The sequence below is a fragment of the Salmo salar genome, chromosome ssa04 (genome assembly GCF_905237065.1).
Source record: "Salmo salar chromosome ssa04, Ssal_v3.1, whole genome shotgun sequence".
Lineage (NCBI taxonomy): Eukaryota > Metazoa > Chordata > Actinopteri > Salmoniformes > Salmonidae > Salmo > Salmo salar.
Window position 1 is genome coordinate 67,943,915 of NC_059445.1, and position 26,296 is coordinate 67,970,210.

Here is a 26,296-nt window from a genome sequence, read left to right on the forward strand (position 1 = left end):
TATCTGTATGCCTGCGATGGGTGGGGTTCATCAGTGGGACATCAGAACAGTCAGTGAGGAGGTGTGGTCCCAGGACTTGCAGGAGACTGACCTTACTTCCTGAGGCCGTGGGTCCACACTCGCCCTTATCGTACCACCATTTGTTTTTCAGCTTGTCTAAGACGCCTGATTCACTCAGTTTCAACACGGCTAGGTTTACCGGCGTTCTTCAAAACCGCACGTGTGAGGTCGAGGGGTCGGGGAAGGGTCAGGGGGAGGGGGAAATAACATAAATAACATCATAGGACATGTTATTTTATGTTATTCAGTCAGAAACCTAAAGAGCCCATACAGAGCACTTAACATCTGGAAGTGACGGAGACAGGAGCCCCATTGGTTTACATGTCTCTATGCTCGTGGTCGAGGAGGGGGCACCTGAGGGGCTGAGCGCTACAGACATATACATGGGGCCCCCGCTTCATCGCTTTCTGGAACGGGCACATACTGCTGGGGCCTATCTCACAACAACCAATCGAAGGCCATTACTGTGAAGCCTCAACTATTGGCTGGATTTTGTACCAGGTCAACAATTAACAAAAAAAACATGTATTTAAAATGTATTTATCCGTTAATTAACTAGGAAAGTCACAATGAGAAGTACATCTCTTTTTCAAGTGAGCACGAAAGTTATCAAAGGACAACTTCATGTTTTGGCATAAGATACATGTATGACATGCACAATGTAGTGTTTAGTGGGAGTACACAATAGGGCGGTGACTGTGACTTCAAGTTGTCTTCAAAAATGTTTCACTTAAGCTTTAGATTATGAATAGGTGAACAATAACATCTACCAATAGTGCATATTTGTGGTTTGACAGTAATCACTTTCCACTCTATAATACGTGCCACTGCGGTGCGTCACAACGCCACTGCGGGTCACAGGATGGGTGTCGCCCCAGCAGATGCCCCCGTTACCACGGCAACAGTTTTACCCAATCGGCATGGGGCTGACACACGGGTGGCTAACCTTCTCGCCACCTCCGCCGCTGCCACACTCTCCCTTGTCGTACCACCACTTGTTTTTCAATTTGTCCAACAGGCCTTGTTCATTCAGTTTTAACACTGCCAGGTTAACTGCGCTTCTTGAAAATGATAAAACATATTTGGGTGAGTGAAGGGGAGTCAATAGCATCCAATTGGGGATATGAGGGGGAAGGGTGGGATTATAAAGGGGGCACAAGGGTGGAAATAGGGGTGTGTTAGTGTTCTATCTGTAACAATAAACCCTCCCTCCATACACAGGGGGCAAAGCCTAACTTCCACTTAAGTCATACATTTTCACTTAGTCATGCAGTGATGTCAATGGGAGAAGTTATATTTTGACTTGAATGGAAATTTGTATTTGCCCCACAGATTGGACCCTTATACACAGAACGGACAATCCTCAAGTTGGGACTTGGTTCACTACCAGTTTGAGCCAAGGAAACTAAATTACAGTATGTCAATTTTTCCCTTGTTTTTATCCATGTGGCCGCTGACCAGAATGTATTTTGTCTTCCTTCACACAACCTGATTGATAGTTAGAGTCCACTACACATACTCTGCATCCAAAATGGTGGATATATTGACCAGGGCCCATAGGGAAAGGACTGTGTATTAACGTCATGTTATATATACTGTATATTTTGATTCAGAGGAGTAAAATTTGCATCAAGAGAGATTTGTCCACGTGCATTCAGTGCCTTTCAACTCTACTTTGCAGTAATATCAAGTACACACCATAAAGAGAGACAGAAATGTAACTGATAGCAACATTGGTAAAATAACTATTTCAGTAAAAGCTGATGAGAAGAGAAGAAGAAAAATATAATGAAACATCTAACCCTTTTAGAGTCACTTTAAGGTTAATGCCGTGGGAAATTGCAGCCTTGTCTGACATTATTGCTGCTTTGCATGCTGATTGGTGGGTTTCCATGGTGACCAGAAGAAGTGACTGACAGAAGATGATGGGCACGTTCCTCTGCCCATGCGTTACTGACGCATGCCAGATCTTACAATGCCTGGATAGATATTTTACGTATCAGCTAACCACATCATATGTTATAGCAATTTGTCAGTTGATGACACAGTCGAGGATGTGGCACGCAACCATTGGTTGATGCATGCCACATCTGAGCAGGGGAAAGCAACTGATAATAATGCTGAAAAAAAAATGGACTCCATCGGGAACTACCATGATCTGTCAGTGACTCCTCTTGCAGAAAACAGTGGGTAAACCCTGCACCAGTTGTTGTTTGCATTGCAAACTCATGTTGTTCCCTTCTAGAGAAGCACAGTCAGTGGAATTTACAGACAGGTAAGGATTGGTGCTGTATTGTGGAAATAGTGTGTGTATGTGCTTGCGTCTGTGTGTCTAGCAATGCGCATGTCCAGCCCACCTCAGGATTCCCCACTTTCCAGCAATTATTTTCTTGTTTTTGTGGGGTGTTAATTCACTTGTCACATAATTGTTGCTGGATCAATTTATTTAAAAAGAAAAGCAATGCACATTCCAACTCTTGCTTGTGCAAAACACATTTTCCTGTTGATTGTACAATTGCGCAAACATCTGTTATGACCGCTCAAACACTTGCCAGTGCTGTAGTTCAGTCAACAAGTATTGAGTATCCAACTCCATTTTGCAACTGTTACATTTATCAGAACTGTGTTTCTGACATTTTACCAATTTTGACAACCGTTGCTAGTGTGTTTATAAGCACTTTGTAGCAACTGCTGATGTAAAAAGGGCTTTATAAAATAAACATCATTGATTGATTGATTGAGAGAGACAGAATGCTCTGTAGGCCCTATCTAGGGTCAGGTGGTCAACAACATAGCTCTATTGTTTACATACTGCACTGAGGTGCTCCTCTCTACAGTTCACATGTGATCATCTCTATTTGTTCCATTTTCCATTCATTAAAGGATATATGGTAAACCAGAAGCAGTATTCACTAATAGATAGTCTGAGCATTATAGTATAGGCTGAGATAACTTGCTAAGGGGTGCTTGTTTGCTTTTATCATTTGCAGTATCTTTTCCCTCCCAAAAATAACATTATCTCACTCATTCTACAAAAACGGTGAAAATGTAAGTTAACTTTTATCAGTCCTTTGGCAATGGATTTATGAAATTGTGCCCAGTACACACACACACACACACACACACACACACACACACACACACACACACACACACACACACACACACACACACACACACACACACACACACACACACACACACACACACACTCGTTTTGGCAAAGTTCTTTTTTTAGGCAAGTCTGTAAATTCCACTGTGTATAAAGCAGCTCTAGTCTAGCCAAGTCAGACAGGACTGATCATTGACATGGCTCGCATTCACATCACTTATATCCCACCATCTCATATGACATTCACATGATTTACAGTCAAGTCGGAAGTTTACATACATTTAGGTTGGAGTCATTAAAAATCGTTTTTTAACCACTCCACAAATTTCTTGTTAACAAACAAAGTTTTGGCAAGTCGGTTAGGACATCTACTTTGTGCATGACACAAGTAATTTTTCCAACAATTGTTTACAGACAGATTATTTCATTTATAATTCACTGTATCACAAATCCAGTGGGTCAGAAGTTTACATACACTAAGTAGTTGACTGTGCCTTTAACAGCTTGGAAAATTCCTGAAAATGTCATCATGGCTTTAGAAACTTCTGATAGGCTAATTGACATAATTTGAGTCAATTGGAGGTGTACCTGTGGATGTATTTCAAGGCCTACCTTCAAACTCAGTGCCTCTTTGCTTGACATCATGGGAAAATCAAAATAAATCAGTCAAAACCTCAGAAAATAAATTGTAGACCTCCACAAGACTACAATTTCCAATGCCTGAAGGTACCACATTCATCTGTACAAACAATAGTACGCAAGTATAAACACTATGGGACCACGCAGCCATCATACCGCTCAGGAAGGAGACGTGTTCTGTCTTCTAGAGATGAACGTACTTTGGTGCGAAAAGTCCAAATCAATCCCAGAACAACAGCAAAGGACCTTGTGAAGATGCTGGAGGAAACAGGTACAAAAGTATCTATAGCCACAGTAAAACAAATCCTATATCGACATAACCTGAAAGGCCGCTCAGCAAGGAAGAAGCCACTGCTCCAAAACCGCCATAAAAAAAGCCAGACTACGTTTTTTTAACTGCACATGGGAACAAAGATTGTGCTTTTTGGAGAAATGCCCTCTGGTCTGATGAAACAAAAATATAACTGTTTGGCCATAATAACCATTGTTATCCTGTTAGGGCTAGGGAGCAGTATTTACACGGCCGGATAAAAAACGTACCCGATTTAATCTGGTTATTACTACTGCCCAGAAACTAGAATATGCATATAATTATTGGCTTTGGATAGAAAACACCCTAAAGTTTCTAAAACTGTTTGAATGGTGTCTGTGAGTATAACAGAACTCATATGGCAGGCAAAAACCTGAGAAGATTCTGTACAGGAAGTGCCCTCTCTGACCATTCCTTGAGCTTCTTGGCTCTGTTTATTGAAAACTGAGGATCTTTGCTGTAACGTGACACTTCCTACGGCTCCCATAGGCTCTCAGTACCCGGGAAAAAGCTGAATGATGTAATTCCAGCCCCTGACTGAAAAACATTATCGCCTTTGGTAAGTGGCCGATCAGAGGACCATCAGACTGAGGCTCGTGCACGAGGGGATCCCATGTTTTAATTTTCTCTCTCTTTGAACGTAAACACGCTTTCCCAGTCGGAATATTATCGCTTTTTTACGAGAAAAATGGCATAAAATTGATTTTAAACAGCGGTTGACATGCTTCGAAGTACGGTAATGGAATATTTAGACATTTTTTGTCACGAAATGCGTCGTGCGCGTCACCCTTCTTTACACTTCGGATAGTGTCTTGAACGCACGAACAAAACAGAGGATATTTGAACATAACTATGGATTATTTTGAACGAAACCAACATTTGTTATTGAAGTAGAAGTCCTGGGAGTGCATTCTGACGAAGAACAGCAAAGGTAATAACATTTTTCTTATAGTAAATCTGACTTTGGTGAGGGCTAAACTTGGTGGGTGTCTAAATAGCTAGCCCTGTGATGCCGGGCTATCTACTCAGAATATTGCAAAATGTGCTTTCACCGAAAAGCTATTTTAAAATCGGACATAGCGAGTGCATAGAGGAGTTCTGTATCTATAATTCTTAAAATAATTGTTATGTTTTTTGTGAACGTTTATCGTGAGTAATTTAGTAAATTCACCGGAAGTTTGCGGGGGGTATGCTAGTTCTGAACGTCACATGCTAATGTAAAAAGCTGGTTTTTGATATAAATATGAACTTGATTGAACAAAACATGCATGTATTGTATAACATAATGTCCTAAGATTGTCATCTGATGAAGATCATCAAAGGTTAGTGCTGCATTTAGCTGTGGTTTGGGTTTATGTGACATTATATGCTAGCTTGAAAAATGGGTGTCTGATTATTTCTGGCTGGGTACTCTGCTGACATAATCTAATGTTTTGCTTTCGTTGTAAAGCCTTTTTGAAATCGGACAGTGTGGTTAGATTAACGAGAGTCTTGTCTTTAAAATGCTGTAAAATAGTCATATGTTTGAGAAGTTGAAGTAATAGCATTTCTAAGGTATTTGAATAACGCGCCACGGGATTCCACTGGCTGTTACGTAGGTGGGACGAAATCATCCCACTGGCCCTAGAGAAGTTAAGTTTGGAGGAAAAAGAGGGAAGCTTGCAAGTAAAAGAACACCATCCCAACCGTGAAGCACAGGGGTGGCAACATCATGTTGTGGTGGTGCTTTGCTGCAGGAGGGCCTGGTGCACTTCACAAAATAGATGGCATCATGAGGATGGAAAAGTATGTGGATATACTGAAGCAACATCTCAAGACATCAGTCAGGAAGTTAAAGCTTGGTTGCAAATGGGTCTTCGAAATGGACAATGACCCCAAGCATACTTCCAAAGTTGTGGCAAAATGGCTTAAGGACAACAAAGTCAAGGTATTGGAGTGGCCATCACAAGCCCTGACCTCAATCCCATAGAAAATTTGTGGGCAGAACTGAAAAAGCGTGTGCGAGCAAGGAGGCCTACAAACCTGACTCAGTTACACCAGCTCTGTCAGGAGCTCAGTTCACCCAACTTATTGTGGGAAGCTTGTGGAAGGCTACCCAAAATGTTTGACCCAAGTTAAACAATTTAAAGGTAATGCTACCAAATACTAATTGAGTGTATGTAAACGTTTGACCCACTGGGAATGTGATGAAAGAAATAAAAGCTGAAATAAATCATTCTCTACTATTATTCTGACATTTCACATTCTTAAAATAAACTGGTGATCCTAACTGACCTAAAACAGGGTATTTTTACTAGGATTAAATGTCATGAATTGTGAAAAACTGAGTTTAAATGTATTTGGCTAAGGTGTATGTAAACTTTCGACTTCAACTGTATATCCCACCATCTCATTTGACATTCACTATTTCTGCGTCCCAAATAGCACTATTTCCCTAATTAGTGCAGTTCGGGTCGCAACATTATGTTAACCTTCCCAAAATTCCCCAGGTTTTCCAGAAATCCCAGTTCGGGATATTCCCGGATTCAGAAGGGAGTAAGCAGGAAATCCAGGAATTTGGGGAAAGTTGCCAGTATTTTGCAACATTGGTCATAGTAATATATTAGAGTAATATTTGGACTTATCTAGGGCCTTTCAACATGCTGTTTCAACTCCCACTGGCACACCAACACAAAGCAGCACAAACATCACCTGACAACGAAGAAGTAGAGCTGCAACAAAAACAACTGTTGCCATGACCGCATGCAGACCAAACACAAATGTAAAAGCCACTACCTTTACCTTCATGATCACTATACATGAAAAAAAAATCCAACCCAAATAAGTGTTACATGAGTGATACATGAGCGTTATTAAACATGTTCAGGCAGCACGCCAGGGAAGGTGGAATAACATAACAACACGCACAGCTTGGACATATTGTTATACTACTCCACCCACCTTAACAGTGAACCCTTGGGGGTGGCCACTCCATATCCTTTGGAGTCCAGGTTGCCGCCGACCTTCATGGTGTCGCAGGGTTTCCGCTGTTCTGTGTACTCGTTCATGGTTGACTCCAATAGGAAAGCGTACTTCCCTTTGCTCTTCCGCACACGTACAACTCCCTCCTGTGTGTTCTTGGTAAACACAGTCGGTTCGGCTGACTTCATGTAGCCCCACATCTTCTCGTAGACCGCGATCTTTGACCTCTGTGGTTGGTTTGGGTCAGATCGGAGGAGGGGTGGAGGAAGAGTAGAGGTGGAGGAGGGTGGAGAGAGAGCATAGAGCGAGCATAGCCAAATAGAGAGGAGGACATGGGGGGTTAGTTAGTGTACTGTAGAGATTTACTGGTGGAGTGAATATTGACTGGAAACAGTTACTGTAAAAACACACACTCCTCCCCCAGTGAATGAGTATGCTTGAGTGAACTGATCAGTATTGTGTACAACACATGGTGTCGTGTGTGTGTGTGTGTGTGTGAGCTGATCTGTTCAATACTACTCACCCTATAACGTCATATTCCTACATACACAAAAAGCCTATGAAATACAGATGTAGGATCTTAATTTGCTCATCCTGTTCCAGGAGAACTGGAAATGTAAAACATGTAGTGTATTTGAGGTTTAAAAAGGCTTCTGAAGTTTTTAATTTCCACTTTGATTTTCCCTTTTTTTTTTTTTATGTCCATTAATTATAATCCACATAATAATTCACATTTCCTGTTGCTGTAGGTAACTGGCTCAAATTGAGATCTTACATCTGTAGGACAAGGCTATAATATGATAAAACAGACACAGCTGGTGTCTAGTCCAGACTATACTCACCCTGAAGAACTCTTTAGTGGAGCCGGAGTCTAGGGTACCGTAGGCGATGTCTGTCTGTTTAGCCAGGTCCTCAGCACTCTCTATAGGCGACACCATCCTCTCTACTGTGAGGAAGGCAGCCAGGTTGGCCGTGTAGGAGGAGATTATGATGAGTGTGAAGAACCACCACACACCACCCACAATACGCCCCGACAGAGACCTGGGGGAGAGAGAGAGGAAGAGGAGGAAGGAGAGGGGAGGAGGGAGAGGAGGAGAGGAGGGAGAGGACGGGGGAAGGAAAGAGGAGAGGAAGGAGAGGAATAAGGGAAGTGTGGAGGTGAGAATGAGAAGGAGGAGGAGTAAGAAAAGAGTGAGCATGGCGAGGAAAAGAGAAGAGGAGAGTAGGGGGTGTGATAGAGAGAAGAGTCCGTCAATAACACTAATTATTATGAATCAACACAAATCCACAAACTGTATTAAGAAGTGAGAGTGAATTACAAACAAACTTATCGGTGACATGTGTGGTCTAGCAGTTAGAGCTGCTGATCCTGACACACATATACAGTGCATTCAGAAAGTATTTAGACCCCTTCCATTTTTCTACATTTTGTTACATTACAGCCTTACTCTAAAATTGATTAAAGATATACACTACCATTCAAAAGGTCGGGGTCACTTAGACATTTCCTTGTTTTTGAAAGAAAAGCACATTTTTTGTCCATTAAAATAACATCAAATTGATCAGAAATACAGTGTAGACATTGTTAATGTTGTAAATGACTATTGTAGCTGGAAACGGCTGATTTTAAATGGAATATCATCACTCCTGTGTTCCAATGGCACGTTGTGTTAGCTAATCCAAGTTTACCATTTTAAAAGGCTAATTGATCATTAGAAAACCCTTTTGCAATTATGTTAGCACAGCTGAAAACTGTTGTCTGATTAAAGAAGCAATAAAACTGACCTTCTTTAGACTAGTTGAGTATCTGGAGCATCAGCATTTGTGGGTTTGATTACAGGCTCAAAATGGCTAGAAACAAAGACCTTTCTTCTGAAACTTGTCAGTCTATTCTTGTTCTGAGAAATGAAGGCTATTCCATGTGAAAAATTGCCAAGAAACTGAAGATCTCATACAACGCTGTGTACTACTCCCTTCACAGAACAGCGCAAACTGGCTCTAACCAGAATAGAGAGAGGAGTGGGAGGCCCCGGTGCACAACTGAGCAAGAGGACAAGTACATTAGAATGTCTAGTTTGAGAAACAGACGCCTCACAAGTCCTCAACTGGCAGCTTCATTAAATAGTACCCGCAAAACAGTCTCAACGTCAACAATGAAGAGGTGACTCCGGGATGCTGGCCTTCTAGGCAGAGTTCCTCTGTCCAGTGTCTGTGTTCTTTTGCCCATCTTAATCTCTTCTTTTTATTGGCCAGTCTGAGATACGGCTTTTTCTTTGCAGCTCCGCCTAGAAGGCCAGCTGTGGGGATGTTTTTCAGCGGCAAGGAATGGGAGACTAGTCAGGATTGAGGGTAAGATGAACGGATCGAGGGAAAGACGACCGGAGCTAAGTACCTGCTCCAGAGCACACTCCCCATCCAACCTGACAGAGCTTGACAGGATCTGCAGAGAAGAATCAGAGAAACTCCCCAAATACTGGTGTGCCAAGCTTGTAGCGTCATAACCAAGAAGACTCAAGGCTGTAATTGCTGCCAAAGGTGCTTCAACAAAGTACTGAGTAAAGGGTCTGAATACTTATGTAAATTTAATATTTCTTCAAATAATAATAACAAAAATCTCTTTGGTTTGTCATTATAGGGTATTGTGTGTAGATTTATGAGGGGGAAAAATATTTAATAGAATTTAGAATAAGGCTGTAATGTAACAAACTGTGGAAAAAGTCAAGTGTCCTGAATACATCTGAAAGTCGGAATGGCAATCTCACCTACTTTTCCTGTCTCCCCTTCACTGTCCTTTCTCAACAAATAACCCCCCCCCAAAAAAAAATAACAATAACTTATCCAATGTGCCAATAGGTAACTTGGAAACAGACTGCTATTCTGCCAACCTACCACAGGGAGGAGCTCTAAGAGCACACTGACTTCACACTGCACAACACCATCCAGCCCATATTCAGATCCACCTTAAGGCAAAGTGGCTCATTAAAACCCAATGTGCTTCTGCGTCGATCTCTTTCTTTCTTTCTTTCTTTCTTTCTTTCTTTCTTTCTTTCTTTCTTTCTTTCTTTCTTTCTTTCTTTCTTTCTTTCTTTCTTTCTTTCTTTCTTTCAATGTTTATTGGTGAGATGAAAAGAGCTGGCAGTGCTTTGGAGAGCAACCGACGACGTCACACAGCGCTCCCTCCGTTCAGCTCTGTTTTTGTCTTGTTTGTTGGCTCAAGGGAGACAGATAAGCCGACTCTCAAGCGAGCGGGGGGAAGGTTGTGAGGAGAGTCAAACATAATGGTGCATTGGAGTTAACAAACAACGTTCTCTCTCCACCCTCGGTACAAACCAAACATAGAGAAAGCTGTATGAAAACCCCTTCAGTTCCTGTTGTTTTGTCAAACTCAGCATTTTCACACCATTCCACAAGTCGATGCCGACCTGAACCAAGCCTTTTCATGATTCACATTACCGTGCAGACCCGAACCGACCCAAACCGTACTCTGCTGAACTGGCATGATTATTTCATTTTTTTCTTTTCTCATGGCCCTTTCTTTCCAGCATACAGTGACTATGGTGGATGTGTACCCAGGCCAGTGCAGTACAGCTCTGCTCAGTAATGTGAAAAGGGTGTAAGAAGGGACTTTCCGAAAATATTCCACATCACCTACCCGTTCCCCTTATCGCACACTGTGTCCCCTCTAGTCTTGTCCCTAGAACATGCCACCAACCTGTCCCAATGTCTCATGTTACAATCTCTCTCTCTTCCACTCTCTCTCTCTCTCTCACACACACACACACACACACACACACACACACACACACACACACACACACACACACACACACCCTGTGTCACATTGGGGCTGTGCTTATGCCCAACACATAGCAAAGATCTCACCAACCAAGAGCCGCAGCAGCAGCAAAGCATGTACACAGAAGGCTATGCTGTAGAATACATTACTATACCCTCTTTTAACTCTGGATTTGAGTACAGATTACCTCTCTATTATTTCTCTTGGTTTCACTCTCACTCTTTCTTTCTTTCTCTTTTTCTCTCTGTCTCTCATCCTCCCTTTTTTTTCTCTCCCGCTCTGGCTTTCTCTCCTCTTCCTCCCTCTCGTAGGATTGCTCTCGTTGGCATCGAGAGGCCAGCAGCTGTGACTAAGGACAGACAGTTAGCCAGGGGCTTCCTCTCTCCAGGCTGTGTTGATCCCAGGTGACTCTAGTGACGTTCATCCATCTTGACAGATTGGCATACCCTGATGGGCCATGGCCAACTGGGGGAAGGAAGGGGGGGGGGGAGGTTGTTATCTGGGGAGGGATCATCGCTGCCATACGGTTGCCCCTCTGGGATGGGGAATGGTACAGTCTGACCCTGGGTTTAGCATGTTACATGGGTGACGGGAGCAAGACAGCCGTGTTACAGGGGGAGACGGGACTGGGAACGTCAATGGGGAACGTCATTGTGTGTGCGATTGTGTGTGTGTGCATGCATGCGTGAATGTCTGCGGGCCCTGGTCAAAAGTATTGCACTATGGAATTGGATACCATTTCAGATGCAGCCCTGACTGCCTTTGGAGTGGTGACTCGAGTGGGGACTTGTCCAATGTATCCCAGTGTATTAAGTCATTCAGCGAAGCAGAGATAGACTAGCTGCTGCTGGCTGCTGCTGCTTTGGCCAGTCCGAGTGGCCTGCCTCACTGTAATCAGGTTGGTTCAGCCTCACACAGACAAACGATTAGCAGTGGAGCCTGTGGTGCCTGGAGCCCAGACATGTCCATCATGCTACAGCAGAGACACAGCGCAACCTACATATTGAAGTGGTGACACCCACACATACTGTACACACACACACACACACACACACACACACACACACACACACACACACACACACACACACACACACACACACACACACACACACACACACACACACACACACACACACACACACACAAGCCTGTTGCTGAAACACACATACTGTATGGAGGTATAGAGGTTCTAGTTTTGCTAAGGGTCAAAATGCCCCAGCCCCCCACTGATCATACGACCTTACTCTTTCATAACACACACACTATTAGACACATTCACACACACACTATTAGACACATACACACACTATTAGACACACACACACTATTAAACACACACACACTTGAATTCCTACAAAACTGTCACTGCAACGTCTCTCTCAGCCAAGTGAATGAGATGATGGGACGTCTCCGGTGTTAGCCACAGAGATGTGTGTGTGTGATTCACCATACACATACTCTTCATTATTTGATGTCTGCATGAGTTGTGTGTTTGTGGACAGGTAATCAGGATCACAGCATCTGATGTACAATATTACATAATATTACATAATAGCAGAGATATACTGTATAAAGAGTATATTAGGAGAGAGAGGGAATATATATATATATATAGATTATCTCTCTCTAGGGAGAGAGAGAAAGAGAGTGAGTGAGTGAGTGAGTGAGAGAGAGAGAGAGAGAGAGAAAGAGAGTGAGTGAGTGAGTGAGTGAGTGAGAGAGAGAGAGAGAGAGAGAGAGAAAGAGAGTGAGTGAGTGAGTGAGTGAGAGAGAGAGAGAGAGAGAGAGAGAGAAAGAGAGGAGAGCCACATGAGGTTGACCTTGAGAAGAGCCTAAATAAATGACGAGGTGTTGTCCGTTCCCAGCATGATACGCCCCCAGGCTAGCCACTAGTGCTTTAGTTATTTATGCTATCCCCCTCTCCCTCTCTCCTCCTCTCCCTACTTCCCTCCCTCCCTCCATCTCTCCATTGCTACCCTGATGAAGAATGAAAACACCTGGAAATCTATTTGACCCTACATGAGCCTGTACAATTTCACACTCTCTCACACTCTCGCAAGCCAAAATGATATTCATATAAATGATAGGGCAGACTGAAGCAATCAGCACTGACCAAACAGGCCAAACCTATCGCACCTGCTCAATTAGACCAGACTAGAGTAAGGCAGCATAAAAAAAACGGCCAAACCAATTGCACCCCATCCAATTAGGCCAACAGATGAGCACAGACTAGACCAATCACACCCAGTTTAAATTGTGAGTTGGATTTTTCTGGGGATGATCTGATAGCGTGTTAACATTTTTGGGACAAAAAAAGCTGCCAGAACTTACAAGCATATCTGTTACAGAAGGTACTTGCACTTGGAAACCCCCCCAACAAAATAAAAATTACATAATTTTTTATATCTAGTTATAAGTTGACATGGCAACATACTAGCTACGCCAGAATGTTTGGGTGCTTTAATGGCATCCTGTCACGCCCTGACCTTAGAGAGTCTGTTTTATTCTCTATTTGGTTAGGTCAGGGTGGGACTTGGGTGGGAAAATGTATGTTTATATTTATTTGTTGGCCTAGTATGGTTCCCAATCAGAGGCAGCTGTTTATCATTGTCTCTGATTGGGGATCATACTTAGGCAGCCCTTTTCCCACCTGAGATTGTGGGATCTTATTTTTGGTACTGTGCTGTATGCCCTACTGAACGTTACGTTTTCGTTTTGTATTTATTTTGGTTTTGTTTCGATGTTCATCTAATAAAGAATGATGTACGCTTACCATTCTGCACCTTGGTCTCCTCATTCAAACGATGAACGTAACACATCCAAAAAGATTAATATTATTATGATAGTCTAAATGATGTAGTAGTATCTGTCTAGTATCCTGAGTCAAAAACAGTGTTGTGCGTGGCAAATGGCATCCTATCCCCTATATAGGGCACTACTTTGGACCAGGGACCAAATGACTCACTATACACTATACAAAATGATACAGAACTATACAGTATACACTATACAGAACTATACAGGGAATAGGCTGCCATTTGTTACACTAAACTGGGATTTGTTCTCAATTAGGGTGCTCCCATGTCACCACTTCAATCACACACACTCCCCTCTCTCCCTCCCGTTGCCATGGAGATCTGGCGTTACCGCCAGAGACAAGCACACAGGGATATTAATTACTGCATTCATTATTATGGGGTGCCTTGGGGAAACGTGTGTTTGTATGTCTTTCGCTCTCTTTCTCTCTGTGTGGGTATCTGAGGATCAGGATTAACCTTCATTAAAGTAAAGGATGGAACATCAGTAGCGGATAACCTTTAGACCTGTCAATCATCTCACCACTGGGTCTTCATCTCCCATTGGACTGTGTACATATGTAGGATCTTAATTTAACATACAGTGAGGGAAAAAAGTATTTGATCCCCTGCTGATTTTGTACGTTTGCCCACTGACAAAGAAATGATCAGTCTATAATTTTAATGGTAGGTTTATTTGAACAGTGAGAGACAGAATAACAAAAATAAAATCCAGAAAAACGCATGTCAAAAATGTTATAAATTGATTTGCATTTTAATGAGGGAAATAAGTATTTGACTCCTCTGCAAAACATGACTTAGTACTTGGTGGCAAAACCCTTGTTGGCAATCACAGAGGTCATACGTTTTTTTGTAGTTGGCCACCAGGTTTGCACACATCTCAGGAGGGATTTTGTCCCACTCCTCTTTGCAGATCTTCTCCAAGTCATTAAGGTTTCGAGGCTGATGTTTGGCAACGCGAACCATCAGCTCCCTCCACAGATTTTCTATGGGATTAAGGTCTGGAGACTGGCTAGGCCACTCCAGGACCTTAATGTGCTTCTTCTTGAGCCATTCCTTTGTTGCCTTGGCTGTGTGTTTTGGGTCATTGTCATGCTGGAATACCCATCAACGACCCATTCTAAATGCCCTGGCTGAGGGAAGGAGGTTCTCACCCAAGATTTGACGGTACATGGCCCCGTCCATCGTCCCTTTGATGCGGTGAAGTTGTCCTGTCCCCTTAGCAGAAAAACACCCCCAAAGCATAATGTTTCCACCTCCATGTTTGACGGTGGAGATGGTGTTCTTGGGGTCATAGGCAGCATTCCTCCTTCTCCAAACACGGCGAGTTGAGTTGATACCAAAGAGCTCCATTTTGGTCTCATCTGACCACAACACTTTCACCCAGTTGTCCTCTGAATCGTTCAGATGTTCATTGGCAAACTTCAGACGGGCATGTATATGTGCTTTCTTGAGCAGGGGGACCTTGTGGGCGCTGCAGGATTTCAGTCCTTCACCGCGTAGTGTGTTACCAATTGTTTTCTTGGTGACTATGGTCCTAGCTGCCTTGAGATCATTGACAAGATCCTCCCGTGTAGTTCTGGGCTGATTCCTCACCGTTCTCATGATCATTGCAACTCCACGAGGTGAGATCTTGCATGGAGCCCCAGGCCAAGGGAGATTGACAGTTCTTTTGTGTTTCTTCCATTTGCGAATAATCGCAACAACTGTTGTCACCTTCTCACCAAGCTGCTTGCCGATGGTCTTGTAGCCCATTCCAGCCTTGTGTAGGTCTACAATCTTGTCCCTGACATCCTTGGAGAGCTCTTTGGTCTTGGCCATGGTGGAGAGTTTGGAATCTGATTGATTGATTGATTGCTTCTGTGGATAGGTGTCTTTTATACAAGTAACAAACTGAGATTAGGAGCACTCCCTTTAAGAGTGTGCTCCTAATCTCAGCTTGTTACCTGTATAAAAGACACCTGGGAGCCAGAAATCTTTCTGATTGAGAGGGGGTCAAATACTTATTTCCCTCATTGAAATGCAAATCAATTTATAACATTTTTGACATGCGTTTTTCTGGATTTTTTGTTGTTATTCTGTCTCTCACTTGAAATAAACCTACCATTAAAATTATAGACTGATCATTTCTTTGTCAGTGGGCAAACGTACAAAATCAGCAGGGGATCAAATACTGTTTTACCTCACTGTATATTGTCACAGCAAAATAATCCTACAGCAACAGGATTTGATCATTTAGGCCATGTTGCTTGATCGGTGGTCAGGCTATTAGCTGGACAAAAGTAGGCAACATGAAAAGTGCAATACACAGTGCATCGGAAAGTATTCAGACCCCTTTACTTTTTCCACATTTTGTTACGTTACAGCCTCATTCTAAAATTCATTAAATACAATTTTTCCTCATCAATCTACACCCTACAATGACAAAGCGAAAAACATTTTTTAGAAATGTTTGCAAATGTATTAAAAATAGAAACAGAAATACCTTATTTACATAAACATTCAAACCCTTCGATGTGAGACTTGACATTGAGCTCAGGTGCATCCTGTTTCCATTGATCATCCTTGAAATGTTTCTACAACTTGATTGTAGTCCACCTGTGGTAAACTCAATTGATTGGACATGATTTGGAAAGGCACACACCTGTCAATATAAGGTCCCACAGATGACAGTGCATGTCAGAGCAAAAACCAAGCCATGAGGTCGAAGGAATTGTCCTTAGAGCTCCGAGACAGGATTGTGTTGAGACGCTGATCTGGGGAAGGGTACCAAATAATGTCCTCAGCATTGAAGGTCCCCAAGAACACAGTGGCCTCCATCATTATTAAATAGAAGAATGGGAGAAACTCCTCAAATACAGGTGTGCCAAGCTTGTAGCGTCATACCCAAGAAGACTCAAGGCTGTATTCGATGCCAACGGTGCTTCAATTAAGTACTGAGTAAAGGGTCTGAATACTTGTGCAAATGTGATATTTTCGTTTTTATTTTTTTTATACATTTGCAAAATTGTCAAATCTGTTTTTACATTGTCATCATGGGGTATTGTGTGTAGATTGAAAGAAAAAAATATATTTTAGAATAAGGCTGTAACGTAAAACAAAATGTGGAAAAAGTCAAGGTTCTGAATATTTTCCGAATGCACTGTAACTGTGTGTTAGTGTGGGTTTTCAGTGGATTTATGCAGATCACAAAGCTCATCTGGATTTCCTGCGGTACAAGAAAATTATCAGCAACAAAAGTGTTATCAAATTAAAATCCTACATTTGTATGTCATCAGTGTGAGATGGCTTCCTGTACAATGCTATCAGAAAGTATTCAAACCTCTTGACTTATTCCACATTTTGTTGTGTTACAGCTTGAATTCAAAATTGATTACTTTTATTTTTTGTCTCACCCATCTACACACAATACTCCATAATGACAAAGTGAAAACAAGTTGTAATAAATTTGTGCAAATGTATTCAAAATGAAATACAGACATTTTTTATTTAGAATCAATATATGTTAGAATCACCTTTTGCAGCGATTACAGCTGTGAGTTTTTCTGGGTAAGTCTTTTGTACAATATTTGGACATTATTCTTTTTGAAAATTCTTCAAGTTCTGTCAAGTTGTTTGTTGATAATTGCTAGACAGCAATTTTCAAAATTTTCCATAGACTTTCAAGCTGATTTAAGTCAAAACTGTACCTCCAGTGTATATTTGGCCTCGTGTTTTAGGTTATTGTCCTGCAGAAAGGTAAATTTGTTTCCCAGTGTTTGTTGGAAAGCAGACTGAACCAGGTTTTCCTCTAGGATTTTGCCTGTGCTTAGCTCTATGTTTTTTTTTATCCTAACAAACTCCCTAGTCCTTGCGGATGACAAGCATATGCATAACATGATGCAGCCACCACCATGCTTCAAAAATATGAAGAGTGGTACTCAGTGATGTGTTGTATTGGATTCTTCCTAAACATAAAGCTTTGTATTCAGGACATAAAGTTAATTTCTTTGCCACATTTTTTGCAGTTTTACTTTAGTGCCTTGTTGCAAACAGGATGCATGTTTTGGAAGAAAAAAAATCTCTATAGGTTTCCTTCTTTTCACTGTAATTTAGGTTAGTATTGTGGAGTAACTACAATGTTGTTGATCCATCCTCAGTTTTCTCCTATCACAGCCATTAAACTCTGTATCTGTTTTAAAGTCACCATTGGCCTCATGGTGAAATACCTGAGCGGTTTCCTTCCTCTCCGGCAACTGAGTTAGGAAAGACACCTGTGTCTTTGTAGCGACTGGGTTTATTCATACACCATCCAAAGTGTAATTAAAATCCTTAAGTCTATTGAAGCAACAATGCTTCAATCTAATGAATATAATTAAAAAATCCCCATTAAAAATAGTCAGTTTAAGCTAGAGACGTTTTTTTGCATGGGCTACGTCTCAACCCACCACATCCTCCTACAGTATGTCGCCCTTCCACATCTGTGGTGAGAAGTGGCAGAGCTACAGTGCTGTTTATCAGACCAGGAAACATCCCAAAAATCGGTCTTCTCATGAAAATGTATGTACGGTTTAGCCTAAAATCTCACTGTTCTCGGTTTTGCTCTTACGACCCCCACAAGTGTCACGGGACTCATCTGAAGGTAACCAATACAAAAATAAGGGGTTACATAGGTGTCCAAAAAATATATACAGTATATATTTCCTGAGCTTTAAAACCGTAAATTTTTTTACTCTCTTTTTTTGCCATTTTTGAATATGTTATTTGATGTGTTTCTATCGGTTATAGTAGTAAAGGCCAAATTCAATATTTGATCAAATCATTTTTCAATACATATTTTTTTATACCTAAAGGGGTACTAAAATTCTAAATCAAATAGCTAAATGATCCATTGTATGAACATCTAAAAACAATTCCATGTGTAGCTTGGTAGAATCCCTTCACCATGCTCAAAGGGATATGTAATGTTTTAACTGCTGAACTTATTTAGGCTTGCCATAACAAAGGGGTTGAATACTTATTGACTCCAGACATTTCAGATTTTCATTTTTTATTAATTTGTAAAAATGTTGAAAACATAATTCCGCTTTGACATTATGGGGTATTGTGTGTTGGCCAGCGACACAAAATATACATTTAATCCATTTGAAATGCAGGCTGTAACACAACAAAATGTGGAAAAAGTCAAGTGGTGTGAATATTTTCTGAAGGCACTGTATATGCCTCGCACGTACGCAGGCTTCCTTTCCTTATCACTGCAGATGAGTGGTGTGCTATAATCCTAAACCCTTCACTAAAACTGCGCCCTTGGCATTCCCTCATTTTCTCCACACTCCCAAAGTCCCCTAATCCCTCGGTGGAGGGGATTTGCATGTCCCCTTGTCATGGTAAACTTAAATCGACCCCCTCCGTAGTGAACTTTTGTTGACAGATTGGGACAGGGCCCGTGGGATTACTGCAACTTTATCTGTGATAGGTGTGGGACAGACAGACAGATATACACAGTAGTCTGACCACACTGTGGAGAGACATAAGGACAACATGTAGACGAAATGTAGAGTTTCAATAGTAAACACTGACTAAACGACTAAACTGTAGCAGTAATAAAATTCCAGAAAACTTCCCAAAATTCCCAGGTTTTCCAGAAATTGCAGCTGGAGGATTCCCATTTGGATTATTACTTGTCTTGCGTATTCCCTCTTGATTGCGAGAATCCCAAACTGTGATTTCTGGAAAACCTGATAATTTTGGGAATGTGTCCAGAATTACATACAGTATGTTGTGGATGAGGATCCCTTGTCATGGGAAATAAGTTAACTTAAGTGGACGACTTAAAATGAAGTGGACTTGAGTCAAAATCATAGGCCCACTATAGCTCCCTCAAGATCGAGGTGCTATAGGACGTTATAGGATGCTACGTAACGGGCGCTATCATTTTGACGTTGCTCTTGTCTAATGTACCTTAGTGTTCTCCATCTTGTGTATGCCTCTGCTCTGGTCCTGTGTAGGAGGGCTGAAAAATACAGGCTGGGTTTGGTCCCTCCTCTCCGTCTTACTCCATTCTTAATCTTAAATCTTAGAGGAACTTAAGATATCTATAGGAACCATTAAAGACTACAAAAGCTTAAACTTAAACTCAGCGATATGACGTGACCACGAGCAGCAGTATGAACCAAAGATAATGCAGGGGAGATCAACCTTTTGCTTTCAGCTGTCTGTGTGTTTTGCGGAAGTCACCATAACTGCTATTGTAATGCTAACTTCATATCGCTGAGTCTACCTTTAAAATGTCTCTAAGGATCATAAAGCTGACCTGGGACCTATTTGACGTATGTCAAATACATACCTCAAGTCCTTTTAAATATTCAACTGTGCTTGATTTAGTTTTCTCTGTATCACAGAGCAAATATAGTCCCAAAAGTGCAAACTCCAAACTAGACCAAGCACACCTCAAATACGTTTAAGTATTTGACACAGGATATTATCTAGGAAATTTGACCCAGGTCTGTCATGAAATTGCTATGAATATAACTACACAAATCCTAAAGATCTTCATCCCGACTACAGAACAGCAGGCAGATGCTCTGTGAGTGGGCAGAAAAGTGTGTCACAGACAGGAAGCTTGACCTGGAAGCAATGACACCCAGCACTGACTGGTTACTGAATATTTTTTGGTGGTTCATGATCTGACGAGAGGTAGATAATAGTAAGTAATGGATGATATACCCTTTGACCTCTCATGCCTGTTGAACGCAGAACTACAGTGTATGAAACACACACCAGACACAATGGGACAGCAGTCCAATTTCCTCCTAAACAGACAGATCACAATGCACGCCCAAACACAAACACACACACGTACACACCAAAGCACAGCAGACAGTGGCTAAACTAGAAACTATAAGCCGAGACGAGACATTCTTATTACAAACTTCAGGCCAATGATATTTACAGCGGCCAGAAAAAGTATGTGAACCCTTTGGAATGATCTGGATTTCTGCATAAATTGGTCATAAAATTAGATCTGGTCTTCATCTAAGTCACAACAACAGACAAACCCAGTCTGTTTAAACTAATAACACACAAATTAATGTATTTTTCTTGTGTATATTGAATATATAATTTAAACATTCACAGTGTAGGTTGGAAAAAGTATGTGAACCCCTAGGCTAATGACTTCTCCAAAAGCTAATTGGAGTCGGGAGTCAGCTAACCTAGCGTACAATCATTGAGATGAGATTAGAGATGTTGGTTAGAGCTTCCCTGCCCTATAAAGGTTTGCTATTCACAAGAAGCATTGCCTGATGTGAACCATGCTTTGAACAAAAGAGATCTCAGAAGACACAAGATTAAGAATTGTTGACTTGCATAAAGCTGGAAAGGGTTACAAAAGTATCTCTAAAAGCCTTGATATTCATCAGTCCACGGTAAGACAAATGATCTATAAATGGAGAAAGTTCAGCACTGTTGCTACTCTCCCTAGGAGTGGTAGGAGTGGCCGTCCTGCAAAGATAACTACAAGAGCACAGTGCAGAATGCTCAATGAGGTTAAGAAGAATCTTAGAGTGTCAGCTAAAAACTTAAAGAAATCTCTGGAACATGCTAACATCTCTGTTGACGAGTCTACCATACGTAAAACACTAAACATGAATGGTGTTCATGGGAGGACTCCACGGAAGAAGCCACTGCTGTCCAAAAAAAACATTGCTGCACGACTGAAGTTAGCAAAAGAGCATCTGGATGTTCCACACCGCTACTGGCAAAATATTCTGTGGACAGATGAAACTAAAGTTCAGTTGTTTGGAAGGAAGGAACACACTATGTGTGGAGAAAAAAAGGCACAGCACACTGTCATCAAAACCTCCTCCCAAGTGTAAAGTATGGTGGAGGGAGCATCATAGTTTGGGGCTGCTTTGCTGCCTCAGGGCCTGGACAGCATGCTATCATAGATAGTAAAATGAATTCCCAAGTTTATCAAGACATTTTGCAGGAGATTGTAAGGCTATCTGTCTGCCAATTGAAGCTCAAAATAAGTTGAGTGATGCCACAGGACAACGACCCAAAACACAGAAGTAAATCAACAACAGAATGGCTTCAACAGAAGAAAACACGCCTTCTGGAGTGGATTAGTAAGAGTCCTGACCTCAACCCGATTGAGATGCTGTGGCATGACCTCAAGAGAACGATTCACACCAGGCATCCCAAGAATATTGCTGAACTGAAACAGTTTTGTAAAGAGGAATGGTCCAAAATTCCTCCTGACCGTTGTGCAGGTCTGATCCGCAACTACAGAAAAAGTTTGGTTGAGGTTATTGCTGTCAAAGTAGGGTCAACCAGTTATTAAATCCAAGGGTTCGCATACTTTTCCCACCCTGCACTGTGAATGTTTACACAGTGTGTTCAATAAAGAAATGAAAATGTATAATTGTTTGTGTGTTATTAGTTTAAGCAGACTGTGTTTGTCTATTGTTTTGACTTAGATGAAGATCAGATCAAACTGTATGACCAATGTATGTAGAAGTCCAGGTAATTCTTAAGGGTTCACATACATTTTCTTGCCACTGTAGCTATTTTCACTTATGCGACACAAAGGGACAATTTTGGTGTGAATACTAAGGAGACAAAAAAACGATGGTGCAAATTTCAATTGGAGTAACTATGGTTGTTCTGCAACAGACAGTGAAGAGACTCATAGTTAACCAGTGAATGAAACATGTATACTGTATGAGCCATAGCATCCCGAGGCAGCTGTTATCAATGGCAACCAGCCTTTAACACTCAACATAATAAAGAAAGGGACATTGTGGGGACATTTGGATGTAATGTAGTACTATGTGTTTAATTTATGTGTATATGTCTCTAACCTAAGAGATGTTTGGATATAGTCTAGTACTATGTGTGTAATGTCATACTGTGTGTGTAATGGAGTAGTAGTAGTGACATATTTATCTCTCAGCTGGGCAAGGTATAATATTTCAGAATATATTGCTGTAGTAGTATGTGTGTACTGTAGTAGTATGTGTGTACTGTAGTAGAGTGCATGTACTGTAGTATATCATGCAGTCTTAGTAGTAATGCATCTATCTCTCACCTGGGGGAGATGTCACATCCCTGCTGCATGAAGGCACCCAGGGAGAACCAGAGGGAGTTGAAGATGCCAAACTCGTTGGGGGGCTGGTCGCTGGGCGGACCGTCGGTACCCTCTTCGGGCTCCTCGGTGTGCCACTCGTACGGGCTGAAACGGCTGACCAGGAAGAGCACCACGCTCACGCCGATGTAGGCGAACACAATGCACATCCAGATCTCGTAGGCCAGCGGGTCCAGGAAGGAGAACACCCCAGGTTTGGACTTCTGGGGCTTCTTGATCATGATGGAGATGCCCAGCGACATGAAGGGCTTGGAGAAGTCGATCACCTCCTCCCGGACCAGCGTGATTGTCAATGGGGCCACAGCGATTTCCGCTTTCTGTGTGTGGGCGGGGGGGAGAAGGAAAGAAGGAAGGGAAATAGCGGAAGTGGTTAGCCTTTTGACTAGAGAGTCATCTAAGCTCCTAATAAAACTGTAGACAAACGGTAGACAACAGTGGACAAAACAGTGGACAAAAAGGTAGACTACATGTTTTTGTTCTCTTTCCACCTTATTCAGCACTGTCAACTTCACACACTACAGTGAGTGAGTGTGAGCCTGAGGCGAGCCCCTATCCAAATGTATTGTACTAAAGATGAATTGTCCCCAAAGGGACATACATGTACTGTACATACAAGATCAGCTACAGTATGTCAGAGCCAGAAAAGCCAGGGGCTGTATGTATCAAGTATCTCAGAGCAGGAGCGCTGATCTAGGATCAGGTCCCTCCTGTCCATGTAATATTATCTAAAAGGCAAAACTGATTAAAAAAAACTATACTGAGTCGCTTGATGGATACGGCCCGAGAACTCTCTTCTTAGTCGACCATGTCAATCATTCACACATCTGTCTATCCTCCTATCTGACACACTAAGTATACAAATCACAAACAACAACAACAACCACCAGTATTTTCTCCCCATCCCGCCTTTTTTCATTTCGCCACTTTTTCTGATTGAACACGTCTTACAATGATACAGTTTCTAATAGAAAAAGACGGGCAGTAGCTCTAATCCTAGCGGCTTAATTGGAAAGGCCGTGGATCTGAAGGAGAAGGGAATCAAATAACGGCGTTGGAGAAATATGCGTACAACACAAGACGGAAAAATTTGACACAGGATACACGTATTGCTTCTTTACGGTAAATCCACAAACCAGATTATTGTTAGTGATTTAGCAACACTTCCGACCTTTCCTGCCTGGACGTCTGCAGTGGGGAATTTGGGATTTATCAGCAAAAAAAATAAATAAAAGTTTGATATATTACAACAAGCCGACACATTGCATGGAGGGAGAGAGAGAAAAAACAGAGATACAAATTCCCTCGTCCTCAGCATTAATTACTAAGATGACAGGTTGGCTTGCATTGAGGAACCATTAAAATACATGACAGGGCTGAAATGGGGGGAGACCTTTCACGGTGACACAGGCTTTGAAAAGGACTGTCAGAGGGTGAATGGTCACCAGGCAAGGTCTTAGAGACAGGAAAGTGCTGACGGGCTAAGCTCTGAGCTCACAGCTTCCCTCTGCACTGTAAGAGCCCTGCAATCTCTCTAAACCTTCACACACACGTACACACACACACACTTTTAAAGTACAGTACCTTCATTTTTCACCCCTTGTACAAACACCCCCTACACCTGTACATGAATCCTGTTATCTCTTAGCAACAGACAGGAGGTAGCTAAGCACCGGCATCATTTAACCCTCTCACCTCTTAAACTTAACACATCACACACAAAGCACACTTTAACCCCTACACCTCTATCACACTTGACACACTACACTGGTCCCAGCTCTAGCCCCTAGCACTATAAATCCCGGTTGTGAGAATCCAGGAATCAGAAGGAATCCAACCACGATTTCTGGAATTTTTCCACCCTAATAAGCACCAAAAGATCCCTTATCCCAAGGTTTAGTTTGGTCAAGATCTAACTATTTGAAGTAGTCCAGGTAACTGACTAACTGACAGGTATCAAGCCATCTGTGTTTTGTGCTTAAAACAACTGATTCTGTGTCTTCAGTTCATTGGCTGCCTTTAACTAAACAGATTTACAAAAAAGTGTGAGTGAAACCCAGCATCAAATAAACTTTAAAAGTGGGTCAACAAAATCAAGGTGTGCCCGCACACACACACACACACACACACACACACACACACACACACACACACACACACACACACACACACACACACACACACACACACACACACACACACACACACACACACACACACACACACACACACACACCTCAGTCCCCTGTCCCTCTTACCCCGTACACCAGCTCCCCGACCATGCCATTCCAAATCTTGGTCTCCGGGTCCCGGGCACCATACTTTCCGTCAGGAACGATAGCGATCTTGTACTTGATGCCAATGTGTTTGGCAATCTCCGAGGCCAGGTCCACGCAGTAGCCTTCGTACTGGTCGTTGCCCTCGTACAACTCCCAGTTCTTCTTCAACATGACATATGGACCCTCCTACAAAGTGACACACACACCACAGGGACCACAGGGTCAAACTGGCAAACATGTCCCCCGCTCACAGACAGTCACTTGCCCAGCGAGCATAACTGGTTGACACCAGGTCATAATGAGTGACGTTGTACTGACGTCAATTCAACCAGTTTCAAAATGTTGTTGAAGTGACGTCATAATGATATTATTTTAATACATTTTTTAAACTGGTTGAATTGACGTCATTAGAACGTGATGATTATGTCATTTCAACCAGTTTTGCCCGTTGGATTTTTCACTCAAAAATAGACAGCAGACAAGCGTGCACAAACACATACAGTATGTATGTTGTAGACATGACCAAGAAATAGGCCTACACAATTTAGCAACAAATAGTGGTTACAGTATGATATTGTGTGGATCTTCCAAAATTGACAAACAAGATTGCTTTTCTATGAATATGGAGTTCCTGTTCAAAGATTATGTACCAATGTTTCAACTTCTTGAACACAGATGTGGATGATTAAACAGCCACTGAACGTTACACTGGCTATTATTTAAAATGGTACTGTGATACAGTATGAAAGAGAGAGAGAGACATGGAGAGACAGAGACATAGAGTCAGAGAGAGAGAGGGAGAGAGAGATACAGAGACGGAGAGAGAGAGAGCGCAAGACAGAGACAGAAGGGGAGAGAAAGACAGAGAAAGAGAGAAATTGAGACAGACAGAGAGAGAGACAGACAGACAGACAGACAGACAGACAGACAGACAGACAGACAGACAGACAGACAGACAGACAGACAGACAGACAGACAGACAGACAGACAGACAGACAGACAGACAGACAGACAGAGAAAGCGAGACAGACAGAGAAAGACAGAGAAAGACAGAGAGACACAGACAGAAAGACAGAGAGAGACAGACAGAAAGACAGAGAGAGACAGACAGAAAGGACATTGAAAAAACTTTGATAATGCTTAAAGAACTCTTAAAGAATGCTGAAAGTCAGCAGCAGATTTGAAATGTTTCCAGA

At 42.0% G+C, this 26,296-nt stretch overlaps 1 protein-coding gene across 4 annotated transcripts in view; it reads right to left on the reverse strand.

The window, feature by feature from the left end:
* LOC106603719 (glutamate receptor 4) overlaps nucleotides 1-26,296 on the reverse strand; it is a 209,658-nt gene that overhangs the window by 8,484 nt on the left and 174,878 nt on the right. For 2 of the 4 annotated variants that reach the window (XM_014197748.2, XM_045717277.1), the window contains exons 10-14: nucleotides 25,080-25,286; nucleotides 22,768-23,141; nucleotides 7,925-8,123; nucleotides 7,062-7,309; nucleotides 92-206 (exon numbers count right to left, since the gene is read on the reverse strand). In XM_014197748.2, coding sequence (XP_014053223.1) covers nucleotides 92-206; nucleotides 7,062-7,309; nucleotides 7,925-8,123; nucleotides 22,768-23,141; nucleotides 25,080-25,286 — 1,143 coding nt within the window. Of the gene's footprint in view, nucleotides 1-91; nucleotides 207-1,006; nucleotides 1,122-7,061; nucleotides 7,310-7,924; nucleotides 8,124-22,767; nucleotides 23,142-25,079; nucleotides 25,287-26,296 lie in introns of all 4 variants that reach the window. The other 2 variants (XM_014197742.2, XM_045717275.1) reach the window with 1 other exon arrangement.